The 25,746-nt window shown below is 35.5% G+C and overlaps 1 protein-coding gene across 3 annotated transcripts; it reads left to right on the forward strand.

Moving 5' to 3' along the window:
• The first annotated feature begins 2,801 nt into the window (after nucleotides 1-2,801).
• Nucleotides 2,802-8,575, forward strand: 6tox (antimicrobial protein 6Tox). 3 transcript variants are annotated; one of them, XM_089732395.1, is made up of 10 exons: nucleotides 2,802-2,914; nucleotides 5,618-5,758; nucleotides 6,145-6,285; nucleotides 6,656-6,796; nucleotides 6,903-7,043; nucleotides 7,151-7,291; nucleotides 7,399-7,539; nucleotides 7,644-7,784; nucleotides 7,882-8,022; nucleotides 8,110-8,573. In XM_089732395.1, the coding sequence occupies exons 1-10, from the start codon at nucleotides 2,836-2,838 to the stop codon at nucleotides 8,217-8,219; spliced, it is 1,317 nt and encodes a 438-aa protein (XP_089588521.1). In that variant the 5' UTR covers nucleotides 2,802-2,835; the 3' UTR covers nucleotides 8,220-8,573. The 3 variants fall into 3 exon arrangements, with proteins under 3 accessions (XP_089588521.1, XP_089588522.1, XP_089588523.1); XM_089732396.1 differs by lacking the exon at nucleotides 6,145-6,285 and having other exon boundaries at nucleotides 8,110-8,575; XM_089732397.1 differs by lacking the exons at nucleotides 7,151-7,291; nucleotides 7,399-7,539 and having other exon boundaries at nucleotides 8,110-8,569.
• Nucleotides 8,576-25,746: the final 17,171 nt, after the last annotated feature.

Here is a 25,746-nt window from a genome sequence, read left to right on the forward strand (position 1 = left end):
TACGATGTGATAACATGCCGTATTATATATAGCCAGACGGGGAAAACAAAATAATGATTCATTCGAGAGTTGAAACATGGCATTACATTTTAATTTTCTCGAAACTGTGCGATTTATTTTTATAATTCGATTATATACACCCTATTATAATTTAACGGTTGAGTTCTTACCACGATTTTTCACACTTCGTGAGTTCCCGATAATTCAGGTTCAACTCTGTTGCAAGCGAAAACAAAAAAATAAAAACACAAAGAATTAATAATATGTAGAATGTTTTATGATATGTTTTTTTAAAGTTTGAAACGATTCGTAATTTTGTTAAAACGTTACAGTGAATAAATACAAAATTTTAACAAAAAAAGAAAACCAAATTAAACAGAATAAAATGAGAATAAAGTTGATCCAATTTACCCTAATAAGAATATCTAAAAAACTAATAGTCAAATCTTAATAAAATTTAAATAGTAGTCTATATCTATACTTAATATTATAAAGAGGAAAGATTTGTTTGTTTGTTTGTTTCGAATAGGCTCCGAAACTACTGGACCGATTTGAAAAATTCTTTTTCCATTAGAAGCCGACATTGTCCCTGATGAACATAGGCTACTTTTTTTTATTTTTTTTTTATTTTATTTTTTTGTTTTCATGTGTGTTTTAATGTTTCCGAAGCGAAGCGAGGGCGGGTCGCTAGTAGTTAATAAAAATTGAATACCAAAAGAATAAAACCGGTTCACCAAGAAAAAAATTGTGAAGTAACAAAAAATACAGTCCAATTTATAATATTCTACTTTTTCGCTGTGTTTGTTCAAACAATATTCTGGAGCATACGAAATATTGGTTGTGTATGAGCCAAAATGATATTCAGCCATAAAAACATGTTTTTCGTGTCTACTCTATTACAATTCATACTTGATACCGCAATTAGAATTTATAACTGCGACCGATTGCATTCGATTATCTACGCACAGCAGCATTATAAATTTAATTTCAAAAAGTAATTTTCTGAATTATCGGAAAGGCAATAAAAAAAATATATATTTAATAAAAATAAAGAATATATGTTGTGTGCTTACCTTTAGACTCCACAGTTTACGTACCACCGCCTACTTCGTAACATGAGGTCGATATCTCAATTCTAATTTAATACGACCGCCATTACGAGCTCATAATAAGCGCCACCTGTTTACGTAAGCTTACATTTTTTTGCGTTTGATGTTAAACACTATGCTCTAAGTCTTAAGTTTGCGTTTACATTACTTTTCCAATAAAATATATCACTGAAAAGTCACATTACAGTATTAACTTGATGTACATTAAACATCATAATATATAGGTATAATGTATATTTATTAGAACGCTGATATTTCTCTTACTATTTGATGAAATATCGAAGGGTGAAAGGTGAAATTAAAAATATCGAATTGTTGATGCTAATACCAAATAAAACGGACTTTTAATTAAAAATAAATTTAATTAAAAGTCGAAATAAATTTATAATAAAGTAATAAAGTTAAAAATAAATTTAATTAAAAGTCCGTTTGATAATGATGTCCGTTGATGATCCGAGCAAAATGTCGCTTAAACCAAATAGGCTTTCACCCCTCGATATTTATCTACAAAGATGACCTGATGGCTTTGAGGAATCGTAAATAATATTTAAACAGTCAAGGAAATAGGATAAAAACAAAACAATACTGTAATTAAATTCGGCTACCCGAACATAGTACGTAATGCCATCAAAACGTTAACAAAACTATTTGCTTGTATTTATGCGCTAATTTTCGCAACGTCTGAACCAATTTGAACGTAGTTTTATCAGTAACGCTTCGAGATAAGCTTTGGCTAGCAATTTGGCTGTTTGTTTCGTTTAAATCGGTCGATAGATAAAAAAGGCAATTTGTTACTTTTATAAAAATCGTTTTTAAGTCTGTTCTGTCCTGTATACTAAGAAAAAAGAAATATTTCGGTAAGGCTTTTTTTTTATTGCTTATATGGGTGGACTATCTCACAACGGTGTTAAGTGGTTACTGGGGCCCATAGACATCCACAACGTAAATGCGCCACCCACCTTGAGATATAAGTTCTAAGGTCTCAAGTATAGTTACAACGGCTGCCCCACCCTTCAAACCGAAACGCATTACTGCTTCACGGCAGAAATAGGCAGGGTGGTGGTACCCACCCGCGCGGACTCACAAGAGGTCCTACCACCAGTAATTACCAAAGTTTTAATATTAAAGTCAGAATACAAATTAATTATATAAATACATTAGTGGTATTCAATGAACGTGCCCAGTTTCAAAGCCGCCATTCCTTTTTCGCAAAGCAAACATGATGAGTAATTCGACGGTAGCATAATTTTAATATATAATGTTTAAATTTAATTTGAATATGCAATTTCGAAAAGGGCACATGTCTGAAAATGTAAAATATTCAGGAAATGAAAAAAAACTGATTATTTTCTAAAGCAGTGTAAAATTTAAAATATTAACTTTTGAGATATGTTTTAGTGTTAATTAGCAATTGAAAATTACTGGAATTATTTTATTATAAAATGGGTGTAGGTAAGCCTCAAAACTACATCTACATATATGAAAAAACGTATTTGACAAAATATGCGACATGTGCCCTTTTCGAAATTGCATATTCAATTAATTATTCAGAACAATGGAATGCAACAAAAATATAATTTATACTTCGAGTACTGCTACCTAAATAAGCCGTTGACTAACATCCCGAGTCACGAGGTAAAGTCCCGGGACAGACTATAAAGAGAGCGAATCTTGCTAACTCCTGTTAGTTTAATTTTATTCGTCAAAAACTGGATAAGAAGTCACGATGCTATCTAGACTATGTTTTTTAAGTGTTTTGTGCACCATACATGCATCAGTGATAAACATTAACATCTTTGATGAAGGTAATTTATAAATTATTTTTCAAAGATCGTAAATAATCTATCTATCTATCTTCTGTCTATACTATATTATTATATGAATTGCTGTTCGTTAGTCTCGCTAAAACTCGAGAATGGCTGGACCGATTTGGCTAATTTTGGTCTTGAATTATTTGTGGAAGTCCAGAGAAGATTTAAAAGGTAGATTATTATAAAAATGCCCGGAATTAAACAAAAATAACAATTTTGTTTTCGATTGAGGCACTACGAAGTCTGCCGGGTCAGCTAGTAGAATTATTAAGATTAATAAACATAATATTAAAATTTAATAATCACTACATAGTATAAAACAAAGTCGCTTTCTCTGTCCCTATATCTATCTGTCCCTATGTATGTGCTTAAATCTTTAAAACTACGCAACGGATTTTGATGCAGTTTTTTTTAATAGATAGAGTGATTAAAGAGGAAGATTTATATGTATAGTAACATCCATTAAATAGTGGAAAAATCAATAATAAATTACAGTTTCCGAAGCGAAGCGAGGGCGGGTCTCTAGTTTAATACTAAATTAAAATTACTTTTACGGTTTAATCTCGCGTTTTTTTAGTGAATATATTTTTTCTGACGTACTTTACTATCGAATACTTTCTTTTTTCTTTAGGAGAGCTGAAGGTCGGGCTCGGTGGTATAATTTGAGAGGTATGTCTAGCAGTGGAAGACTGTAGGTTGATGGCGATCATAACGAATAATACAGTTTTCGTGCTCAAACGATTAAGGTGTTGTCATACTAGCCATATCTCATATAATATCTCTATATTAATACGTGAAGCAAAAACTTTGTACCCCTTTTTACGAAAATTGCGCGGACGGAGGAGTATGAAATTTTCCACACTTATAGAGAATATAGAGAAGGAGTGCACAATGCTAATATTTTTTTTAATTATGCATTAAAAATACAATAAAGAAAACATTACACACGCTACCATGTATTTGACACACACATACACTCTTTGTTTATTGTCAAAAATTTGTTATTGCTTAAAGTCTGTAGTCAAATTAAGAATAGGTTAATATTCTTTATCTTTAATATTACGAGTATTTGTCTATAGTGTAGTCTTGGCCAAATCTGTGACTATAGAAATATAATAGTCCAAACTTATAATTTTAATTAATTATAGTCGAATTTCGACTACTGCGGGAACACTAGTATTTAGTAAAACCACAAAACGGTTGAAAATAATATCGTATATAATAATACGTATTTACAAAGTAAAATCAATTTGGAATGCTGTTATAATTATAGGGATGGGTCAACTCGATTTACCAATTAAAGTTACACTTAGCTCGAGTTAGCTCAAGTTGGATACTCGTTAACTCGAGTTTGATTCTCCCTAACTCGTCTTTCGGCTAGTTGTACATCAAGCGTGTAAGCGAAAAAGCTTTATTCGTTCGTTATGTGTGCGCTTTAAGATTTCGCCATAATGCATCGACCAAATAACAACGATGATACGATGCGAACTTTTCCAATAATATAGAGCCCCGTTCACTTGTCGCAATATTAAATATTAATTTTTTTAGATTAAAATTATCATTGACATGGATCGAGTGTGTGAATGACGATATGAGAAAGAGAGGAGTAAGTGTTGAAATGACAGCTGATAGAAGAGAATGGAAGAGAAAAATTTGCTATGCCGACCCCAACTAGTGGGATAACAGGGAGAAAAAAAAAGTTGTTGTAGTCTTTGTTTGGGACCTAATAGAACCCCGTTTCATATATATATTGGAAATATGGCCATAATATTAATTGAATGGCCTAATATCATAATATTAATTGCCTAATATAACCGCATAATATTAATTGAAAAGAAGTACCCAAATATTGACGTTGAAAAGTCAATGCTTTAAAGCAACCGTCATTATCAGCGAATGGAATCATTTTGGTGAGACCCAACATAGAGTTGGATAGAAAAACAAACCTTAGTATGCCTTAGTATGTTCTATAACTATAGCAAGAATCAGAAAACTAAGAACACTGTCTATCGAGTACTACGGTAGACGCTTAATGTTTTTTAAGTTAAATAAATTTTAATTAAATGAAGATATAATAATATTGTTTTTTTTTATGAGAAACTGTCTACAAAAACTATATAAATATCTAAAAAGTATAACTAAAAAAATTATAGAAATCCATCTAGAAACTCTTATATGATGCGTTCACAACGGTACATCTCTATCATTTTTCTAATACAGACAAATGTACAAATATGAGATATGTATTAGTAGTATAATATATTAATATAATAAATTAGCAGTTGAGTGGGACTTCTCGACCCGCCAATAGCTATAAGGAACAAAAAACTTGCCATTCACTTTTAGTACATTGATTTAGGACTTATTTTAGTACTTTAGAGTTATTGGTTATTGAGTCTTGTTTCACTTCACGACGACAGCCTGCCGATAAATGTTGAATATGGTTGACGGACCCTTCCTCAGTTCGGCCTAGCTCGATAGTTTTACGTATAGACCTGGAATATTGAATATAACTAATAAGGAACGTAATAATATTTTATTATTATAGACAGACAACGCTAACGCATGTTTTAACTTTAAATACTTTAATTTAACAATTTAGCAATAGGTCTTTAAGTGAAAATTTTATATATGCTGTTAAAATATTCATAATTTAATGATAAGGCGTAATAATAATATAGCGTATGTTCTTTTCAGGCTTGAATACAAATAAGACCTCAATTAAATTGCGTAACTGTGACTTTATGGCTTGTGACCAGCTCTGCCGTGAACTTGGGTTTCCAAGTGGCGCGTGCGATGGTGAACAATGCGTTTGCGATAATTTCCTCAAAACACGTGGTATGTTTAGTAGCTAAGTTATTTAAAAGCTTCTTTCCTCTTCTTCTTCTTTTGTTCTGTCATTCTTGTCATTAGCCCAGTATCGATTTTATTTTCATACTAGCTGACCCGGCAAACGTTGTTTTGCATTATAATTTTTTTCTAGGAAAGATAAATTAACCTAGATATCGATGCGAGATGCGGCGTCATCTGCCGGGCTAGTTTGTGAATCTAAACCATCCAGGGCACCAGCCAAACGCATACAAAAAAATTCATTCAAATCGGTCCAGCTGCATACGAGGAGTTCAGTGACAAACACATTCACATAAGAAATATATATATAAAGATTAGTTGCCCTCATGGCTGTTATCAAACTTAACAAAATACTATGTTGTATTGATTCTTAGGTTCACGCACAATAACTGATAATCGACTACCTCAACTGGACTGTACTACGTCAGAGTGTGATCAATTGTGTCGCAGATTCGGATTTTCTGGCGGTATCTGTGTTGGTGGACAATGCGAATGTGGAAATATACACAAAAATGGTAAACGAGTAATATATAGTATAATAAAGTAGTATAGTTCATATCTTTCCCCGTAATTTTGTACATTCTGTTCCGTAGTGAAAAGCTTAAGGTTTCAATGTGTAATTTTTAATAGTGGACTTAGACAAAAATCAATCTATCCTCGAAGGTTGTAATATACGAGAATGCGATCAATCGTGTCACCGAATTTGATTTCCTGGTGGGGTATGTGTCAACAGGCGATGCAAACGCAACATTATAGCTAAAACAAAGACAAGTAAACATTTATTCCTGAGATATACATCTTTGGACATCCATTAGTTTTAAACATTTCCTTCATCACACATTGCGAAGGGCCTCTACTAAAGTGTCAATATGTCATTTTGAACAGCGGACCAAAATGAAAATCAATCTACCCTCGAAAATTGTGATATGCGAGAATGTGATCAATCGTGTCGCCGAATTGGATTTCCTGGTGGCGTGTGCGTCAACGGACGATGCAAATGCGACATTATAGCCAACAACAATATAGGTAAATAATATTGAGATAAATCTTGGGACTAATATATTATACTTGTGTTCTTGCACAGTAGAAACATTACATTACAAAATCCTAAAGAATGTGTCATTGTAAACAGCTGATCTGGATGAAGATCGATCTTCTCTCAATGATTGTAATATCCGAGGATGCGATCAGTCGTGTCGCAGAATTGGATTCCCTGGCGGTGTGTGTGTCAACGGACGATGCAAATGCGACATTATAGCCAACAACAATATAGGTAAATAATATTGAGATAAATCCTGGTACTAATATACTACATTTGTGTGCTTGCACATTTACATACATTACATTACAAAATCCTAAAGAATGTGTCATTATAAACAGCTGACCTGGATGAAGATCGATCTTCTCTCAAAGATTGTAATATCCGAGAATGCGATCAATTGTGTCGCAGAATTGGATTTCCTGGCGGTGTGTGTGTCAACGGACGATGCAAATGCGACATTATAGCCAGCAACAATATAGGTAAATAATATTGAGATAAATCCTGGTACTAATATACTACATTTGTGTGCTTGCACATTTACATACATTACATTACAAAATCCTAAAGAATGTGTCATTATAAACAGCTGACCTGGATGAAGATCGATCTTCTCTCAAAGATTGTAATATCCGAGAATGCGATCAATTGTGTCGCAGAATTGGATTTCCTGGCGGTGTGTGTGTCAACGGACGATGCAAATGTGACATTATAGCCAGCAACAATATAGGTAAATAATATTGAGATAAATCCTGGTACTAATATACTACATTTGTGTGCTTGCACAGTAGAAACATTACATTACAAAATTCTAAAGGATGTTATTGTAAACAGCTGATCTGGATGAAGACCAATCTTCTCTCAATGATTGTAATATCCGAGGATGCGATCAGTCGTGTCGCAGAATTGGATTCCCTGGCGGTGTGTGTGTCAACGGACAATGCAAATGCGACATTATAGCCAACAACAATATAGGTAAATAACATTGAGATAAATCTTGGTACTAATATACTATGTTTGTGTGCTTGCACATTATATTACAAAATCCTAAAGAATGTGTCATTGTAAACAGCTGATCTGGATGAAGATCAATCTTCTCTCAATGATTGTAATATCCGAGGATGCGATCAGTCGTGTCGCAGAATTGGATTTCCTGGCGGTGTGTGTGTCAACGGACGGTGCAAATGCGATATTATTGCTACGCAATTTCTGGGTTAGTGGTACTTTATTATACTTACGTCCATACCAATTTACGTTTTGGTCGCGACAGACTTAACTGAAAATATTCAATTGCTTATAGGAAAATTTATAAGAAATTTAAAATGCAACACCGTGGAGTGTAACGAAATTTGTCACCGTCTCAACTACGCGGGAGGGATCTGCAAAGGCAACGAATGCAGTTGCTATTGAGTTAATATTGCTCTTCAGAATGCTGAAATGCTATTGCTCGAGTTGAAGGTTTGCAAAAATTATTTTTATTCAGTTTCATGTATAATTTTTATATCTTTTTCTTGGAGACACATCTTGACTATAATTTTATATCGAAATTAAAAATATTGCACATATTATGTATACCTATCAAGATAAATGCATTAAACATAATTACAATTTGAATTGTTTAATAAATAAAACATTTAAATAAAGAATTTTAAACTTTGTGAGTTTGACGCTGAGATTTACCTATTAGTGATATCATCAGCTGTAAAATGTCTGTGAGGTCATCAACCTGCTTGAAACTGCCAAGACTCGGTATATTCCACTGATTTTTGTCAAATAATCCATCCCATGATCCCATATTGGCATTTTAAACATTATAATACTATATTTTACATTATATACTATACATTATATACTATCTTTTTTGCACAGAAAATTTGTTTTTTCGTGAACACTATTTTGCAATAAATTTAACATTATCTGAAAAAAGACTAAAGATTTTTATTTAATCTTTCTGCGTTTGGTATTCGCATATTATAGTTTATAAGTCGTAGCGGATAAGACGTCCGGTGCATTCGTCTTGAGCGATGCACCGGTGTTCGAATCTCAGGAGGGTACCAATTTTTCTAATGAAATACGTACTCAACAAATGTTCACGATTGACTTCCACGGTGAAGGAATAACATCGTGTAATAAAAATGAAACCCGCAAAATTATAATTTGCGTAATTACTGGTGATAGGACCTCTTGTGAGTCCGCGCGGGTGGTGACCACCACCCTACCTATTTCTGCCGTGAAGCAGTAATGCGTTTCGGTTTGAAGGGTGGGGCAGCGGTTGTAACTATACTTGAGACATTAGAACTTATATCTCAAGGTGGGTGGCGCATTTACGTTGGGGATGTCTATGGGCTCCAGTAACCACTTAACACCAGGTGGGCTGTGAGCTGGTCTAACCATCTAAGCAATAAATAAAAAAATTATAACATCACTAAGTTCCAATATCACTGTAGTTTCAAGCGGAGTTCCTTAGAAAGCATTACTGAGGCTACAATCGCTGGCGTTACTTATGACAGATGGCGGCGATAGTTATTTACATGGAGCTTGTTTATCTTCGAAAATATAAAAAAAAAATCTAATTCGAAATAAACATAAACAAATATGATGAACCAGGAAAATCACGGCTCTTACGACAACAACAACCAAGATGGTTAGAAATAATGTTTAGCTTACTATTGTAAGTGTACGGTTTGTCCACAGAACCCTCTGTTGTGATAATGATAACAACTCCAATATTGAGTAATTGTTTATTGATATGCTTATACTGATTGGTGGCTATTTATATGATAAAAATGATATTATGCGAGTACGCGACGCCTTGCTGATGGTCATACACGAATTGACTGGAAAATGAATGACTTTGATATAAAATGCAACCGTAAGTAATATAATGTGCGTGCTTGCCCGTACAATTAGGTTTTTTAGATACCCTATTGCGTTCCGTCAATTTAATAAAAGACGATTGAGGGACCCACCATTGAATTGGCTGTGGCTTCTCTGAGTGTTTTAGAAGGAACCCGTACTTACAGCTGATAGTGCGTATTGGGAACCCTTACTAGTAGGTTTACTGGTGGTAGGACCTTTTGTGAGTCCGCACGGGTAGGTACCACCACCCTGGCTATTTCTGCCATGAAGCAGTAATGCGTTTCGGTTTGACGGGTGGGGCAGCCGTTGTAACTATACTGAGACCTTAGAACTTATGTCTCAAGGTGGGCGCATTTACGTTATAGACTTCTATGGGCTCCAGTAACCACTTAACACCAGGTGGGCTAAGAGATCGCCCACCCATCGAAGCAATAAAAAAAAAGTATCTACTTTCTGCCTCGACGCAATCATATGAAAGAGAGAAAGAGAGAGAATACACTGTATTGCAGACCAAATATGCTTCGGCTTAAAGGCTCTGACAGCCGTTGTACTGTGGCGTCTTTAACTTTATGTCTTTAAGCGGACGTTCCTGCCGGTTTACGAAATCTGACGACTTCAGATACAGAAAAGGGACACGATGATCCGTGACGTCACTGCCATAAATACAATCCACACGACCAACATTCTCACGCACCTCCCTATTCTTATACCGTTCATTTACTAACTTCGAAATTAAAACAAACAATACCTTCGACCTCTACACACTTCAAAAACTCGTTTACACGTAAACGAACCAGATATTTTATACGTACGATTGTGCGTAATCTTTGATCTGCAAGGCTCTCGAAACTTCCAAGATAACAGAGGGGAAGGTCTGACGCCCGCTGTCCTTCAAGTTAATTGTTAGAAGTTCCACAAAGGACGAGAGGTCTCGAAAGAGTAGGTACTCAACGCCTCCCAAATGTACGTTTCATTCTCCTGACATTACGAAGACGAATCTCTTTTCATTCCGACACTTATCTTTATTCCTATTGTTTCGTAACGTCGGTCTCCGTCGAATTTCGATAAATTGCGGGAGCTCATCCGAATTTCTGAATCGGATACGTAATTTTGTCAATTATGCCGCACAAATTTCGTGTGTTCAGAAAGTGAAATTTAATGAATTAATTAAAAAGTTGATAGATTCACTCTTGAAACTTTAGACTAATCTATATATATAAATGAATTGCTGTTCGTTAGTCTCGCTAAAACTCGAAAACGACTGGACCGATTTGGCTAATTTTTGTCTTGAATTATTTGTGGAAATCCAGAGTAGGTTTGAAAAGTAGATAAATATGAAAATGCTCGGAAATAATAAAAATAACAAATTTGTTTTTCCTTTGACGTGTCGCCCCGTCGGACGGATTCCTTTTGTTTGTTTTAAGTTTATTTTATACAAAAGTTTAGGTATTTTATTTATCGATTGAGGCACTACGAAGTCTGCCGGGTCAGCTAGTATTCAATATAAATTTCAAAAGCATCAGTTAATTAACTTCGTTTCGTTCCAGAAAACACACAACTTTTCCTTTAAAACTATTAGTATTTTTTTTCCATTTGATACATGTAAACTGCAAGAGCTCATAGACAATGTGAATCACAGCACCCACCCTGATACATGAGATCGTAATCGGTAGTCTCAATTGTATTGTGTAACAACTATTCCACCTTTAAGCAATTAGAACCGGGAATAATTGATTGCTTTACGGCAGAAATAGATACGATGTTAGTACCTACCGTATATGTTGGAGGAAGTCTCTAAGTGACACCTGTGACAGAGAAGTTGAGAAGTGCTCGTTTGCAATGCTATGGACATGTAATGAGACGAAATGAAAAAGAAGGTTGGTAAGAGAGTCTTATGAGGAAGAATATAGAGGAAGAGGTACTGGTAGAGGTTTACTGGTGGTAGGACCTCTTGTGAGTCCGCGCGGGTAGGTACCACCGCCCTGCCTATTTCTGCCGTGAAGCAGTAATGCGTTTCGGTTTGAAGAGTAGGGCAGACGTTGTAACTATACGGAGATCTTAGAACTTATATCTCGAGGTGGCACATTTATGTTGTAAATGTCTATGGGCTCCAGTAACCACTTAACACCAGGTGGGCTGTGAGCTCGTCCACCCATCTAAGCAATAAAAAAAAATAAAAAAAACGAAAATTTTGATTGTCATATGTTAACAGCTGTTTTATCCTCAAAACTGAATTGCATTAATTAAAATTTAATAATAAACCACACAGCAAACTTTTCTTTCTCAAGTGATAACTAGACCTCAGTATACTTACGGTCAAAATGACCCCGGTCAGGTCATGATCATAATTTTCTATTTACGACCCATAAAGGCTCTCATTTCTAGGCACTTGTTATTGGAAAAACGTCGCTGACGCCCTGTAATCTCACGCTACATGAGTAAATAAAGGGATGATTCATATCTTTAACGCAATATCTTAGTTAGTTCAATGGGTAGGTTCGTTCCAAAGATGTTTATATATACAAATTTATAGTTAAATTTGATATATTATGTTTCCTTTGTGTTTTTTTTTTTTTCAATTCCTTTCTTTCGCTATAGTCGAGACGGACGTTTTATTGAACCAACTGGTTTTAGCTACCGAAGACTTTTTAATTTTTGGAACGAAGTTCCTTATGGGACGATGCGGAGGGGTACCATAACAGGGAAAAAACATCCGTAACGTAAGATTTTTATTAGTAATGCACACAGTGTACGATTTAACTTTGTAATAACGTACAAATTAGTAATGCACACAGTGTACTTGAGTGTACGACTTAACTTTGTAATAACGTACAAAAAATAACATATTTTTTTATCATTCATTGACCACGATCTCAGAGCGTTCGTCTGCGCAATATACTAAATGTTATGCAAACAACCGTGAATGAAGTGTACCACAATAAGTTCGCACGTTACCGAATGACCGTGGGTTGTTGCGAAAACTCCAGTTTTATTTTCTTTATACCTTGAATAGAACTTTTATAGTAAGGAACTTCGTTCCTATCCGGTGTCCCACGACACCACACATCTTTTTTTTCTACCTATTCTAGTGACCTCGAGGGGTCACAATAGAATCACCGAACGAGTAGGTGAGCTCGACGGCTCTAACCTGAAGATGTTGCTAGCATTAGTTCTAGCAAGAGCGGTGTTTCGCAGAACCTGCCGAAGGCCATCCACATCCTGATTATCCCTGCCATAAATATGTTTTATGGTTTGTCCATAATAGGTTTTTGGTTATGATTGTTAATGATTTTGAAGGCTGTAATTATTACAAATGTATAGTAGTAAGTCGACCTAGGAACTTACTATATGTTCTTAACGTTTAAGCAAATAAGCGAATACGTTTTTTTAATGGCATATAAATTTTAAACATCATAACTCACTAAACTATATGTTTATAGTTCTAGTAGAAACTCAAAATATATAATTATGAATGTGTAGTGTGGTAACAGGTAACTCGGGGATTTACCGGAGAATGACCGACAGCGTTTACTGAATATATTACACCGGTATACTACTTTTTTTTTAATCCTACCTAAGTTGATAGCCTTGAAAGGCTATATCAGCGTCGCCTTAACTAGTAGGTGAGCTCACGGGGCTCAAGCCTGATGACGTTGCTAACACAAACCCTAGCAAGAGCCGTGCTTTGCAGAATCTACCACCGGATCGGAAACGCGACCCACTGAGAAGATCCGGTGAGAAACTCAGTGGGCTGTGTCTGAGAGTTAATTTACTCGACGCGACAGTATACTACGATCCATATTTCATATGACATATTTTAAGCGTCCAGTTTTTCCCTCCCTCTCCGCCCTCTCTACCAATAAATTTATTATTAAACTTTGCTTTTAATTTTGCACACTAATCAAAAATGATATTGAGCTCTACTATCGGGTCAAAGAAGATCCACTGCTTTGCGAAAAGACGCTCAAAAAACTCAGTGTATTTTTACGCTATTTACATTGTCCCCCGATAATTAAATTTATATGACCAAATTCGTGGCCCTAAAGTATCACGGAAACAGCTTCATTTTAACAACTAAACTATGCTTCGCATAACGCATTTAAAGTTAATAATTACGAACCAACGAATTCCATTAAAAAACGTCATAGTCGGAGCAAAATTTTTTTGACGTGACAACGTCCTATAATTCGATGGAGCCGGCTGCACGCACGAAAAAACAGCGGCGCTACCTCGCTCTGAGGCGTTCCATTTAAGGCTTGAAGTGCAAGCGAGAGCGCGCAACGAGCGACAAAGAGACACAATCGGCCTCCGCGTTCGGCAGCGTTCGACATCTCTCTCTCTCCTACTTGAGTGAGCGATGCATCCGCGTGGACAACGTACATTGTAAAATAAATAAATTGACATAATTGTATTTAGGCGTACAAATAAATGTAACTTGATCAATTCAATAGTGATTTCCATTTACCTCCTTTTCTATATCGATACAAAATATCTATCAAACAAATAAAATTAAAATTTTCTTTTGAAAAATGAAACCATTCCATCAGTATTTTCTTATGACGTTGTCACGTTCAATTATCGTCAGTAAACCGACTTTACAGACAACCGATGTTTTTGACAAATATAGGCACGTTATATACACACTGACGTAACCTAAAAGCTTCCTTACGTTAAGTTCAACAAAGCATTAAGATATTCGAACATTGCCAGCATCCTGAGAACTTTAACAGAACGTTATGAAACGGCAAACGAGGTCCTGAATAAACTGGCCACTCACACATCAGCTAATAAGTCTCCACACAGAATCTAGTAAACTGAGGCTTCGAAGAAACCTCAAAACAACCGAACGTGACGCGTATTAATTTAAGTTTTAATGAGAACCGAATTTACGAAGAAGTCGGAAGTGACTTAATTAAGACCATACCAGAATACGTACTTACGTACAGACGATACCAAAAGTATTATTACATCACCGACTCTATTCCACTCTTTACAGTATAAATGCTGATATCAAGCAAGCATTAAAATAGATTGAATTCTTCTTAGTCGGACACTCTTGACAGAGTGGTCGTGGTTGCGCTGAGGATGTACGTGCAGAAGTATTTATTAGGTCGTCTATGTTCCCAAGTTTGCCTTGCTGTCGATGCGCTTCTAGATCTGGGGGTTTGAATTTAATATATATTGGATTGAATTTAGGGTAATTGGAGTGGAAAAATTAAATTTTAAATGGGATGGAATAATTTTTTTTATCAAAAATTGAATTAGAATTAAACTTAAGGTAACGTTTAGCATTAAACAACACATAAATTAGTGTTATTGTTTTTTGTAGGTGTTTCTACTATATTTATGTATATTAGTTCATATTATTTATTAATTTACATTGTACACCTACGCAATATTTAATATTATATCATATTTAATTACGTATTCTATAACACACTCTCATACAGTACACAAATACGCTAAACAATCATACATTCACAACACAACTCAAAATTATATTATTTACACAAGCATAGTCGGGCGCAACCGCTAGTATGCGGCAAAGACCCCGACTATGTATAGCTGCGTACGTACTGGTCGTCGCCTGCGCCACGACTCGGCCGCCGCTTGCGGCCAGTCGGGTTTGATCAACGCTACGCTAAGACTGTGTCTCTCCTCGACTTACGCGTACTCTTTTGCTTCGTTACGATTTATTGCTTTTACCTATTTTGTATTATTGTGTTTGAACTTGCTACCGCTTTATCTGTGCCTTCTGTACTCCGTAATTTCTCCTTCTTAATATTGTTATATCGTCTGTGATTGGAAATAAACTGTCCATCCAATTACGGACTCGTTATTGTGCCGCCCGGCACTGGTGACCTTACCACCACCACCAACGACTACAGTTTACACTGCCTTCATATTTGAGTTTTATTTGGCTTAAAAAGAATTACATTTACTAGAATGTTCTTGGGTCCCAAGTCCAGGCCCCCGGACACAGACGGAGGATTGCTTTACGTTATCTCAATCTTCCAATCACATTCTTCATTCATTATTAATCTATAGCGTATTTCATTATACTATTATTTCTGTTGGTGGCAATTTTTATACTGTTTATGGCGAATTTCAGGAAGGCTTCTCTACCACTGTCGTCTTCGATAATACTGGGGAAGCTTTGAGTGTCCATGGCAAAGCCTAAGATCTGTTTTCAAGCGTTTTGAGTACATTGAACCGAAGTGGTCTCAGTTGCCTTCTTTATTAAATCCGTCCAGCGAGTTGGTGATCGGCCTTCCACCCGGGCTTGAACTACCAGTCTCTCCATCGACTCCTCTTTTGTTTATTGCCCACGTGGGTGTGCGAGCTGACGGCCCACCCGGTGATAAGTGGTTACCGGAGTCCATAGACACCTACGACGTAAATGCCGCCACCTACCTCGAGACATAAGTTCAAAGTCTCAGTTTTAACAGTACAACGGCTGCCCTAGCCTTCAAACCGAAACCCATTACTGCTTCACGTCAGAAACAGGCAGGGTGGTGGTACTTACCCGTGCCGACTCAAGATGTCCTACCACCAGTGAGTAGTTGTGGCCTAAAGAATAAGATGTGCGATGTACTCGTATCGAGGGACGCGACTGAGCCTATCTTCGAACCCTGAAGACAGTACTAATTTTTCTAACGAAATACTTACTGCATACACGAACGTATTCCGAATTGACTCCGCGATGAGGAAATAAAATCTAGGCAGCGGCTTGGCTCTGCCCCTGGCATTGCTGAAGTCCATGGGCGACGGTAACCACTCACCATCAGGTGGGCTGTATGCTCGTCTACCTACTAGGGCAATAAAAAAAAACTAATATAAATCTACAGTGGTTTTTACGGATGTTCCGTTATAACTACTGAACCATGCATCCGATTGACTTGAAACTTGGTATCCATGTAGAAAATACATGTACTTAATGGATAGGCTAATATTTATATGAGTGTTGGACTATAATGACAATAAATAATAATGTTAATTTTTAATGGCGAAGGTGGCGAGTACAGCTAGTCTTATCATAAAAATCAAACCCGCTAAAAATTTAAGGCATACAGTGAGGCGTCTGATGATCCCGCACGAGTACCACCACTCTGGCTACTTCTGCCCAAAAGCAGGGTTGCGGTTTGAAGGTTAGACAGACGTCATGTCTCAGAAGTGATGTCTAATGAATTCCGGTAACTGCTTAACATTAACTGGGTCGTGACCTCGTTCGGTCATCTAAGTGGAGGAAAAAACTGCACGCTCAAAATACGTCCTATCAAACTCATATTTGAAATTCTTACTAATTCATATTGGTGATCGTATTATACTGGTATAATATATTTAGAAAACGCTGCCGGCCATTCTCCGGTGAATCCCCGAGTTACGTTTTATAACGCTACATAATCATAATTATGTATTTTTGTATTACAGAGTAAGCATATATAAACAAATAATAGAGGGGGCATAAATTGGCGGCCTTATTGCTGAAAGCGATTTTTTCCAGACAACCTTACAGAGAGAGGAGTAAGAAAACTAGCATGGACGGTACTATATCTTAATAAACTTACATGAAAATATATACTTATAAACACATGTGAAAAATAAATACAATATAAGATAGACTTACATACGATTAAATACAAATAAATACTAAAAATATGCAAGTAAATACAAAAAAGTAGCAAATATAGCTATAAACTATTTATAATAGTTTACTTCATTATGATGTTAAAAATTAATATGCCATCAAAAACGTATTTGCATATTTGCTTAAATGTTAAAAACATAAAGTAAAATTCTAGGTTGACTTACTACTATTTATAATACTTACTATTGTAGACGGACAAGCAATCCAACAAAAAAACCTACAAACCGAAAACCAATTATGGACAAACCATAAAAAAAAATTATGGCCTAATTTATATCAGAAGCTTTCGCCTCTGATTTGACAATGTCTTTCTTTATACATTCAAAATTCAATACGTTAAGAAAAGAAGGCAGTAAAAATATGTGAAATACATGGCAGCTATCCAAGGATGGCGACCTCTTGAAATAGAACTGTCTTCGGGGAACTCATGAATATTGATATCAAAGCTTCAAGTACATACAAAGCGGAGGTCACGCTGTCAGATAAGAAATTTATAATACACACGAATACACTTGATTATTGCTCGAAGACACGTTTTTTAATTCCAGGAAGGAGCATTTTATATTTAATTCAAGTGTTCTAGGATTTTCTGAGATTGTTTCGAGACGAATATTTAAAAAAGAACCTTCGAAATTTTTTTAGGAGTTATGCCGTGATGCCCGAACACGGACATAAACAAATAGACTTACATAGAGTAAAATTGAGAATTACGTATTTCTCTATTGGACACGCACACTTCAGAGAGAGAGAAAGAGAAAGAGAGAGAGCGAGAAAGAGAGAGAGAGAGTATTCTTTGTTGTACACCAAAAAATAAATAAACAATGCAACATTTAACATTAAATACAAGAAAAGTACAATTGGCGGTCTTATCACTAAGAGTGATCTCTTCCAGACAACCAGCAGCTACGATTTAAAACAGTACAATAGGTATATTCTATCGGATAAAACAAGAACTGATGGTAGGACGTCTTGTGAGTCCGCACGGGTAGGTACCACCACCCTGCCTATTTATACCGTGAAGCAGTAATGCGTTTTGGTTTGAAAGGTCAGCCGTTATACTGTAAAAACACAGAGACCTTAGAACTCATGTCTCAAGACGGGTGGCGGTATTTACGTTGTAGATGTCTATGGGCTCCGGTAACAACTGAACACCAGTAGGCCGTGAGCTCGTCCACCAATCTAAGCAAAAAAAAAAAAACGGAAAATCACTCCAAACGAAAATTACTCAGAAGGCAGAGCAGACGATTTAGAATTTTAAAACACCTCCACGAAATCTAAGAAGCCATAGCACAAAGCGTTTCTGTTTAAAAAATACTAAAATCCACTCTATCTTGATACATTATGCAGTACTCTACGGTTCTGTATCGGGTTCGCTCAGGGCTTATAAAGCGGAACCTCAATCAGTTCCACACTCCAGACACACAGCTTCGGTCGGCACGAAGAAAATGAGACTTCACTGAATATAACTACGGCTTGTCTCGCTAGCCACTACCATTTTAATGATACTAGTGGTCCCGCAGTAGTCCAACTTCGGTATAATTAATTTTACGTTAAGTTGGAACATTAAGATTTTATTGTCAAAAACTATTATACTTCTATATTTATAGATTTCGCCAAGAGTAAACTATAGACAAATACTCGTAATATTAAAGATAAACAATATTAACCTATTCTCAATTTGACCACAGTCTTTATGCAATAACAAAAGTTTGAGATAAACAAAGAGTATATAATAATATATATAGCTAGCTGTACCCGTCCGCTTTGCTGGGCATTTAAAATTAACATTATTATTTTATTAAATTCGATTTTTTTTAAAACATACCAAAGAGTTGACAAATAAATCAGCTTCAAAACTGCATAAAAACTTATTGCTCCATCTAACATTTATTTTTAGCTAGGGACCGTCAAAACTTAAAACACTATATGGATGAGGTGGACCGATAGATGTGTCCGGGATTCACAGATTTCAACTGATTTGCGGCGTCCGCGCTTTTGAACAAAAGCTTGTGTCCTTCTATTTTATATAACCCATAGAGTGCCATATGCATTTACTTTACATTGAAGACTTACAAAATATGTTCCTACTGAGATTGATACCAAATATGCTTACAAAAAATATGCTTATATAAGATAGATAGTAATTTCAACATCAAAGAGCTATACATAGATAGTAATTACATAAAGTCATTGAACTTTTTGAAATCAATAACAACCGAAAGAAACATTGTTATGTTTACGTTAAAATTGAAAGGAAAAACGTTTTTTTTTAATTAACAAGTTATTTTCGTAATCATTCTATTGGGAGTTGGACAGTTGTTAACAAAGTTTGTAATGATCGAATATTTCAATGTTAGAAATATGTTCGTTTTGATCCACTTTCAAATTACTTTCGAAGTCCAAATGGAGGCTTCCGAAATTATAACTTTACATGATTTATTAACATAAAATATTGTGTTCATAATTGCATCTAACATTTAAAATTGTATTGGTAATGATGATAGCGTATTTAAAGGAAATAAAGTTTATGGACTTGATTTTAGTTTAATTTTTGATTTTTAAATTAGAAGAACTAAAAACGATTTCTCGTGGTATTATTATACTTAAAATCATTAAAATTTTAATATCTCTTAAAATCCGTACGATTCTTTAATTACATTTTTTTTGTCGATTAAGATATTTGTTAGGAGTATTAATTAATATATTCCTTTTAATACTGTATAAACCATTATATGTATGTATTTATGTATATATGTTTATGTATATGTAATTGTGTATTTATTTGTAATTTAATATAAATTTCATTGCACCTATTTACTCTGCACTACTTTTGGTTGACTGGTAGAGAATGCCTTTCTCTACCAGTCAACCAAACCATGCCTTAGGCATTAAGTCCGCCAATGTAAATTTTACATGAAGTGTAATATATATACTAATTATAAGTTTATATTATAATTATACACTATTAAGTTTAATAAATAAATAAATAACAAACATAATAAGATAGAAATATTCGAGGTACACATTTTACTGATACACGTGACGCAAATAGCCCATCGAGAATCGTCCCCACTTCGAAATCACTTGCCACTCGAGTATCTCTCGAAAATCTCGCGAACGAAGCATAAAATGATTGGTTATCAATATATTATCTCGCTTCAGAAACTTTTGTCTTTACAAATAAAACAACGACGCGAAATTCACGATTCACTCGGTTCATCGCCACCATTATTTTAAATGTTAATAGCATTATCGACTTATCGTTTTCCCTTAATGATTTCATTATATTCAAAATCTACAAAAATTTTTCTAATTAATTGAATATATAAGTTCGTGGTAGTTTAAAAACATGAAAATATATGAAAGACTAGACTGGTGATAGGAATACTTGTGAAACCGCACGGGTAGGTACCACCTCCCTGCCTATTTCTGCCGTGAAGCAGTAATGCGTTTCGGCTTGAAGGGTGGAGCAGCCGTTGTAAATATTCTTGAATAGAACTTATATCTCAAGGTGGGTGGCGCATTTACGTTGTAGATGTCTATGAGCTCCAGTAAACACTTAACACCAGGTGGGGTGTTAGCTCATCCATCCTACCACGCAACAAAAAAAAAGCCCTTAAATGTATTGCCAACTTCTTTTTTTTTATTAAAAATTTTACTCGCTTCTTTTGGATGACTGAAAACTGATTAGTTAGGATTAGGGTACGATTGAACCCTTATATTTATTTCGACCAATGCGTAACGAACGCAGCTCAGTCGCAACCCGTGAAAAGCGAATCATCAAATAGCAATTTAATCCCAAGATTATAGACTATAATTCTAAGCTCTTGCTACGTTTTAAATAAATATATACAAAGAAAAATCGAGATAAACTACTGTTGGGAGGATACGTTGACAACTTCTGAAGTATAGCCTCTCGAGAAGATAAATTGAGACACGCATTAGTGGAATTTATCGTCGTCTGTATTTGAAATAAGTAGTCTATTCCAACGGATATTTTTTTTAAAGATTTTATCTTACCATTCCGAGGTAGTGAAAAGTACTTACTGAATACAATGAAATATTTATGAAAGTAAAATTGAAATGAGCATGAGATTTTTTTCAATTCATTAACGTGCATTAATCGATAAAATTGACTGTGATGCATCACTGATGTCGTCTGACTTCTATAGAAAAATATGTGCAATTAAAAAATATAGAAAAAACCCCTTAAACACTTAAACTAACAATTAGTTTCATATTTTTTTCTTTACTATTGAAACTATGTAGTCAGGATATTAGAACAAAGTTATAAAATTATGGTTTTTGCTCGGTCCTCGATACGTGTGCAAATATTTTTGGTAATTGGACTTACTAAAGTCGATGAAAATCACATTTAAAGATACATACAAATTTTACATAAAAACAGTTTTTGATAAAAAAAAAACCTTCCGTCCTATCGGGAATGCTCTCGATAATTGTAGACTTGTCGTATCGACTATAAAAGCGTTGCAGAGATGACATGAAGGCAGTTAGTAATCGGATCTACTCGAAGCGAAACAGCGAACGGAGCATCTGAAGCGGAAGAAGTGAATTGCGAATTTTAAAGCGTTCTATGTGTTAAATAGAGTTTTATTGTACTTCGGTGGACGAGCTCACAGCCCACCTGGTGTTAAGTGGTTACTGGAGCCCATAGACATCTACAACGTGAATGTGCCACCCACCTTGAGATATCAATTCTAAGGTCTCAAGTATAGTTACAACGGCTGCCCCACCCTTCAAACTGAAACGCATTACGGCTTCACGACAGAAATAGGCAGGGTAGTGGTACTTACCCGCGCGGACTCACAAGAGGTCCTGCCACCAGTAATTACGCAAATTATAATTTTGCGGGTTTGATTTTTGTTACACGATGTTATTCTTTCGCCATAGAAGTCAATCGTGAACATTTGTCGAATACGTATTTCATTAGACAACTTGGTACCCACCTGGGATTCGAACACCGTTGCATCGCTCAATACGAATGCACCGGACGTCTTATCCCTTAGGCCACGACAACTTCACTAAAACAATTAAAACAGGCTTTTTGATGTGAATAATTTATAGCCACACAAAACCCATTGATTACTGGCGTGGCGAAGCATGCCATGGCGACGTCTTTATCCTTTAGGCCACGACAATTTTTATCCCGAGTACCAGTACGTAACATTATATAGCAATAATGCAGCCATGCCGTAGTAATCAACTTCGGTGAAATTAATTTAAGCCCGGGCTCGTGTCAAAGATGAAATTCTTGATGAATCCCGATTAGCGGTGCGAAAATAATTCTGTATTAATTATTTTAATTAAAAATAGTTGCCAGTCACGAACACGATCATTTTGAAGACGTTAAACGTTGTTTTTTTATTTATTCGTTAACTGTTCCAAAATTAAAACAACTTTTACAGTTTATTCTGAGTTTTTTTTTTTTTTTTTGCGATATCATTATATTTTTTTCAACGCTAAGGTGTTATTCGTTAAAATTTGCGAAATATCGTCTCTATTTAAAAAAAATGCTATTCTTTTACGTCTCATTTCACGCAAAACTTACTAATAAAATCATGAGGTCTGGCAGTTTGTTTGACTGGGTTTCCATCTTTGCGAGAAAAGCATCCCAGCTGTTATTATAAGCGACGACCATCTTCTCTATTAAACTCAGGATGATTTATTTATTTATTTCAATAGCCTCGTGCACCACACTTGAAATTAAGTTGTTTTCTTTAGCGAGTTTTTGGATTTTGACAAATCTTATAAAATGGTTGGCACCACTGCTCAGAGCGTGTTTTCAGACAGCGGACTCGTGTACCCGGTTATCCTTTACGTCCGCAATTTGGTCCTCAACTCTAACCGTGTCTCGTATACGGTTAACAAAAAGACAAACAACAACCGGTCTATTTATATCTGGCGTATAGCTAAGAGAAACTTAAATGCAAAGCAATCCCCATCTACCAAAGCGGATCATGAAATGGTGTCTCAAGCTGGTTTTTTTTATTTTTTATTGCCTAGATGTGTGGACGAGCTCACAGCCCACCTGGTGTTAAGTGGTTACTGGAACCCATAGACATCTACAACGTAAATGCGCCACACACCTTGAGATATAAGTTCTAAGGTCTCAGTATAGTTACAACGGCTGCCCCGTCAAACCCATCAAACCGAAACGCATTACTGCTTCACGGCAGAAATAGGCGGGGCGGTGGTACCTACCCGTGTGGACTCACAAGAGGTCCTACCACCAGTAATTACGCAAATTATAATTTTGCGGGTTTGATTTTTTATTACACGATGTTATTCCTTCACCGTGGAAGTCAATCGTGAACAATTGTTAAGTACGTATTTCATTAGAAAAATTGGTACCCGCCTGCGGGATTCGAACACCGTTGCATCGCTATATACGGATGCACCGGACGTCTTATCCTTTAGGCCACGACGACTTCAGGGTGACGGCATCTACGTTTTTCGTGTATACGGTCTCCGATAACACCTGCCATAGCATAGCCATAATTTAATACCTGACCTCGTCAACCCATACAAACAATAAAAAAAAAACGAATAAAGTATTATTCTTTATTTTATTACTCGAACGATTACTGCCTCTTTTCAAAGGTCATGTAATGCAATTTTTCCAGTAGCACGTAATCAACATAATGTACATTAATGGAGTTATTAGTAAAACCCATATGACTTTAGGGGGGCGAAGCCTAAAATATTATGGGGGCAAACAAAAATAACTCAACTATGTTAATGCTTATTTTTGTTCACCAAGATTACTATCAAGGGACTGGTATAGCTCTACAAAAATAATCAAATAATAATCGAAAATCATTAATTATACCGTTCTATTTATTATAAGAGGTGGGACAGATGTAATGCAATACGATTTCGACCTAATGTATTATGCGGCTGGATTTACATTGTGATGTCAATTGATTCTGGTAAACACCCAATCCACGTGATCCATGAGCTCGCTCAGCTATCTATGTAATAAATAGAGAACTAGTGTGAACGGAACGATCAGTAATTACATATATCAAGAAACTATACTTCTAATTGTGGCGTGAAATTAATTAAGCTAGTGTTCGAAATTCGACCATAATTTCTGATGCCAAAAGATTTACATTAATTTTATAGATTTCTCTGTCTTCTTTTGCTGTTCATTTCTTTTCTTGTATAAATTACAGCTAAACGATTTTTTTTTTTTGATAAGTTGTGTTTTTTAGAAATTATATTTAAATACGAATTACATATTGATAAAATGATGAAATATTCCAATATCGTTTAGGCATTTTTAAGTGAACACGTGAGTGAAAAGACACAAATAATATAAATAAAAAATTCATTTTCGAGGTCTAACCTTAAACCAAACACTCATTGGCTTCGGGTGGCTTAGCAACGAACGCCATCTGCTGAAATAGCTTTAGTGTTATTGTGTCTTTAAAGCAGTTAGTTGCTCTCAATTATGAAAAATAGTATTATTATTCGCCAATAGATGTCGGGAAGAGTCATAAAGTTGATTAACGATAAAGTTGATTATTGAAAACACGAATAAAACAACATTTTCTGAAAATAAATCGTAGCTAGATCGATTTATCGCCCCCGAAATCCCCTGTATACTAAATTTTATAAAAATTGTTGGAGCCGTTTCCGAGATTTAGGTTATATATATATATACAAGAATTGCTCGTTTAAAGGTATAAGAAAGATAAGATTTAGTAAACCAAAAAAGAAAAGAACGATTCGACATATAGCGGAGAAAGTGATACTTAACTGCTTCGCCTTCCTTTGCCTATATGTATATACATGTTCTCAGAATTCCGCACAGATATATTTAAAAAAAAAAACACATTCCCAACCAATTACTCGTTGTGGGATAAGAAACATTAATATCTATTACATGAATCTGACAGATAAACTCGTGCCACCGAGGGCCGAATGTACCCTAATAAATAAAATGGGAGAAAAATCGCTGGCGATACTGGAACCCTTCCCGTGGGAATGCAGCGCGTATCCGGGCCTCGAGAAATACGTATTTACATACATAATGATGTCCCCTTGCGTCTGATGGAGATCCTGAGGAAGTAATATCTATTTGGCCGGGAACGCCTTTAACGCGTCCAAACACGACCAGCTCGTGTTCACAAAAATAAATTCATGTGCTTATCCCGGAAAGTATTGAGAGAACAGAAGGATTATTCAAACGACCCTCCGGATAAATTCGTCTTGCCAACACTTTTTTTACACGATTTTCATTGCCTCGTCTTGTAAATAACATCATGGATTCATGTTATGGAAACTGTCAATCGTCTGATGAAAATACAACGATATTTGCGTAATTACTGGTGGTAGGACCTCTTGTGAATCCGCGCGGTTAGGTACCACCACCCTGCCTATTTCTGTCGTGAAGCAGCAATGCGT

Source organism: Bombyx mandarina, chromosome 13 (assembly GCF_030267445.1).
Source record: "Bombyx mandarina strain Sakado chromosome 13, ASM3026744v2".
NCBI classification, from domain to species: domain Eukaryota; kingdom Metazoa; phylum Arthropoda; class Insecta; order Lepidoptera; family Bombycidae; genus Bombyx; species Bombyx mandarina.

Coding starts and splice junctions, on each gene's coding strand:
- 6tox (XM_089732395.1), top strand. CDS start 2,836: ATGCTATCTAGACTATGTTTTTTAAGTGTTTTGTGCACCATACATGCA. Junction 2,915..5,617: donor CATTAACATCTTTGATGAAG/GTAATTTATAAA, acceptor TGTTCTTTTCAG/GCTTGAATACAAATAAGACC. Junction 7,292..7,398: donor TATAGCCAGCAACAATATAG/GTAAATAATATT, acceptor CATTATAAACAG/CTGACCTGGATGAAGATCGA.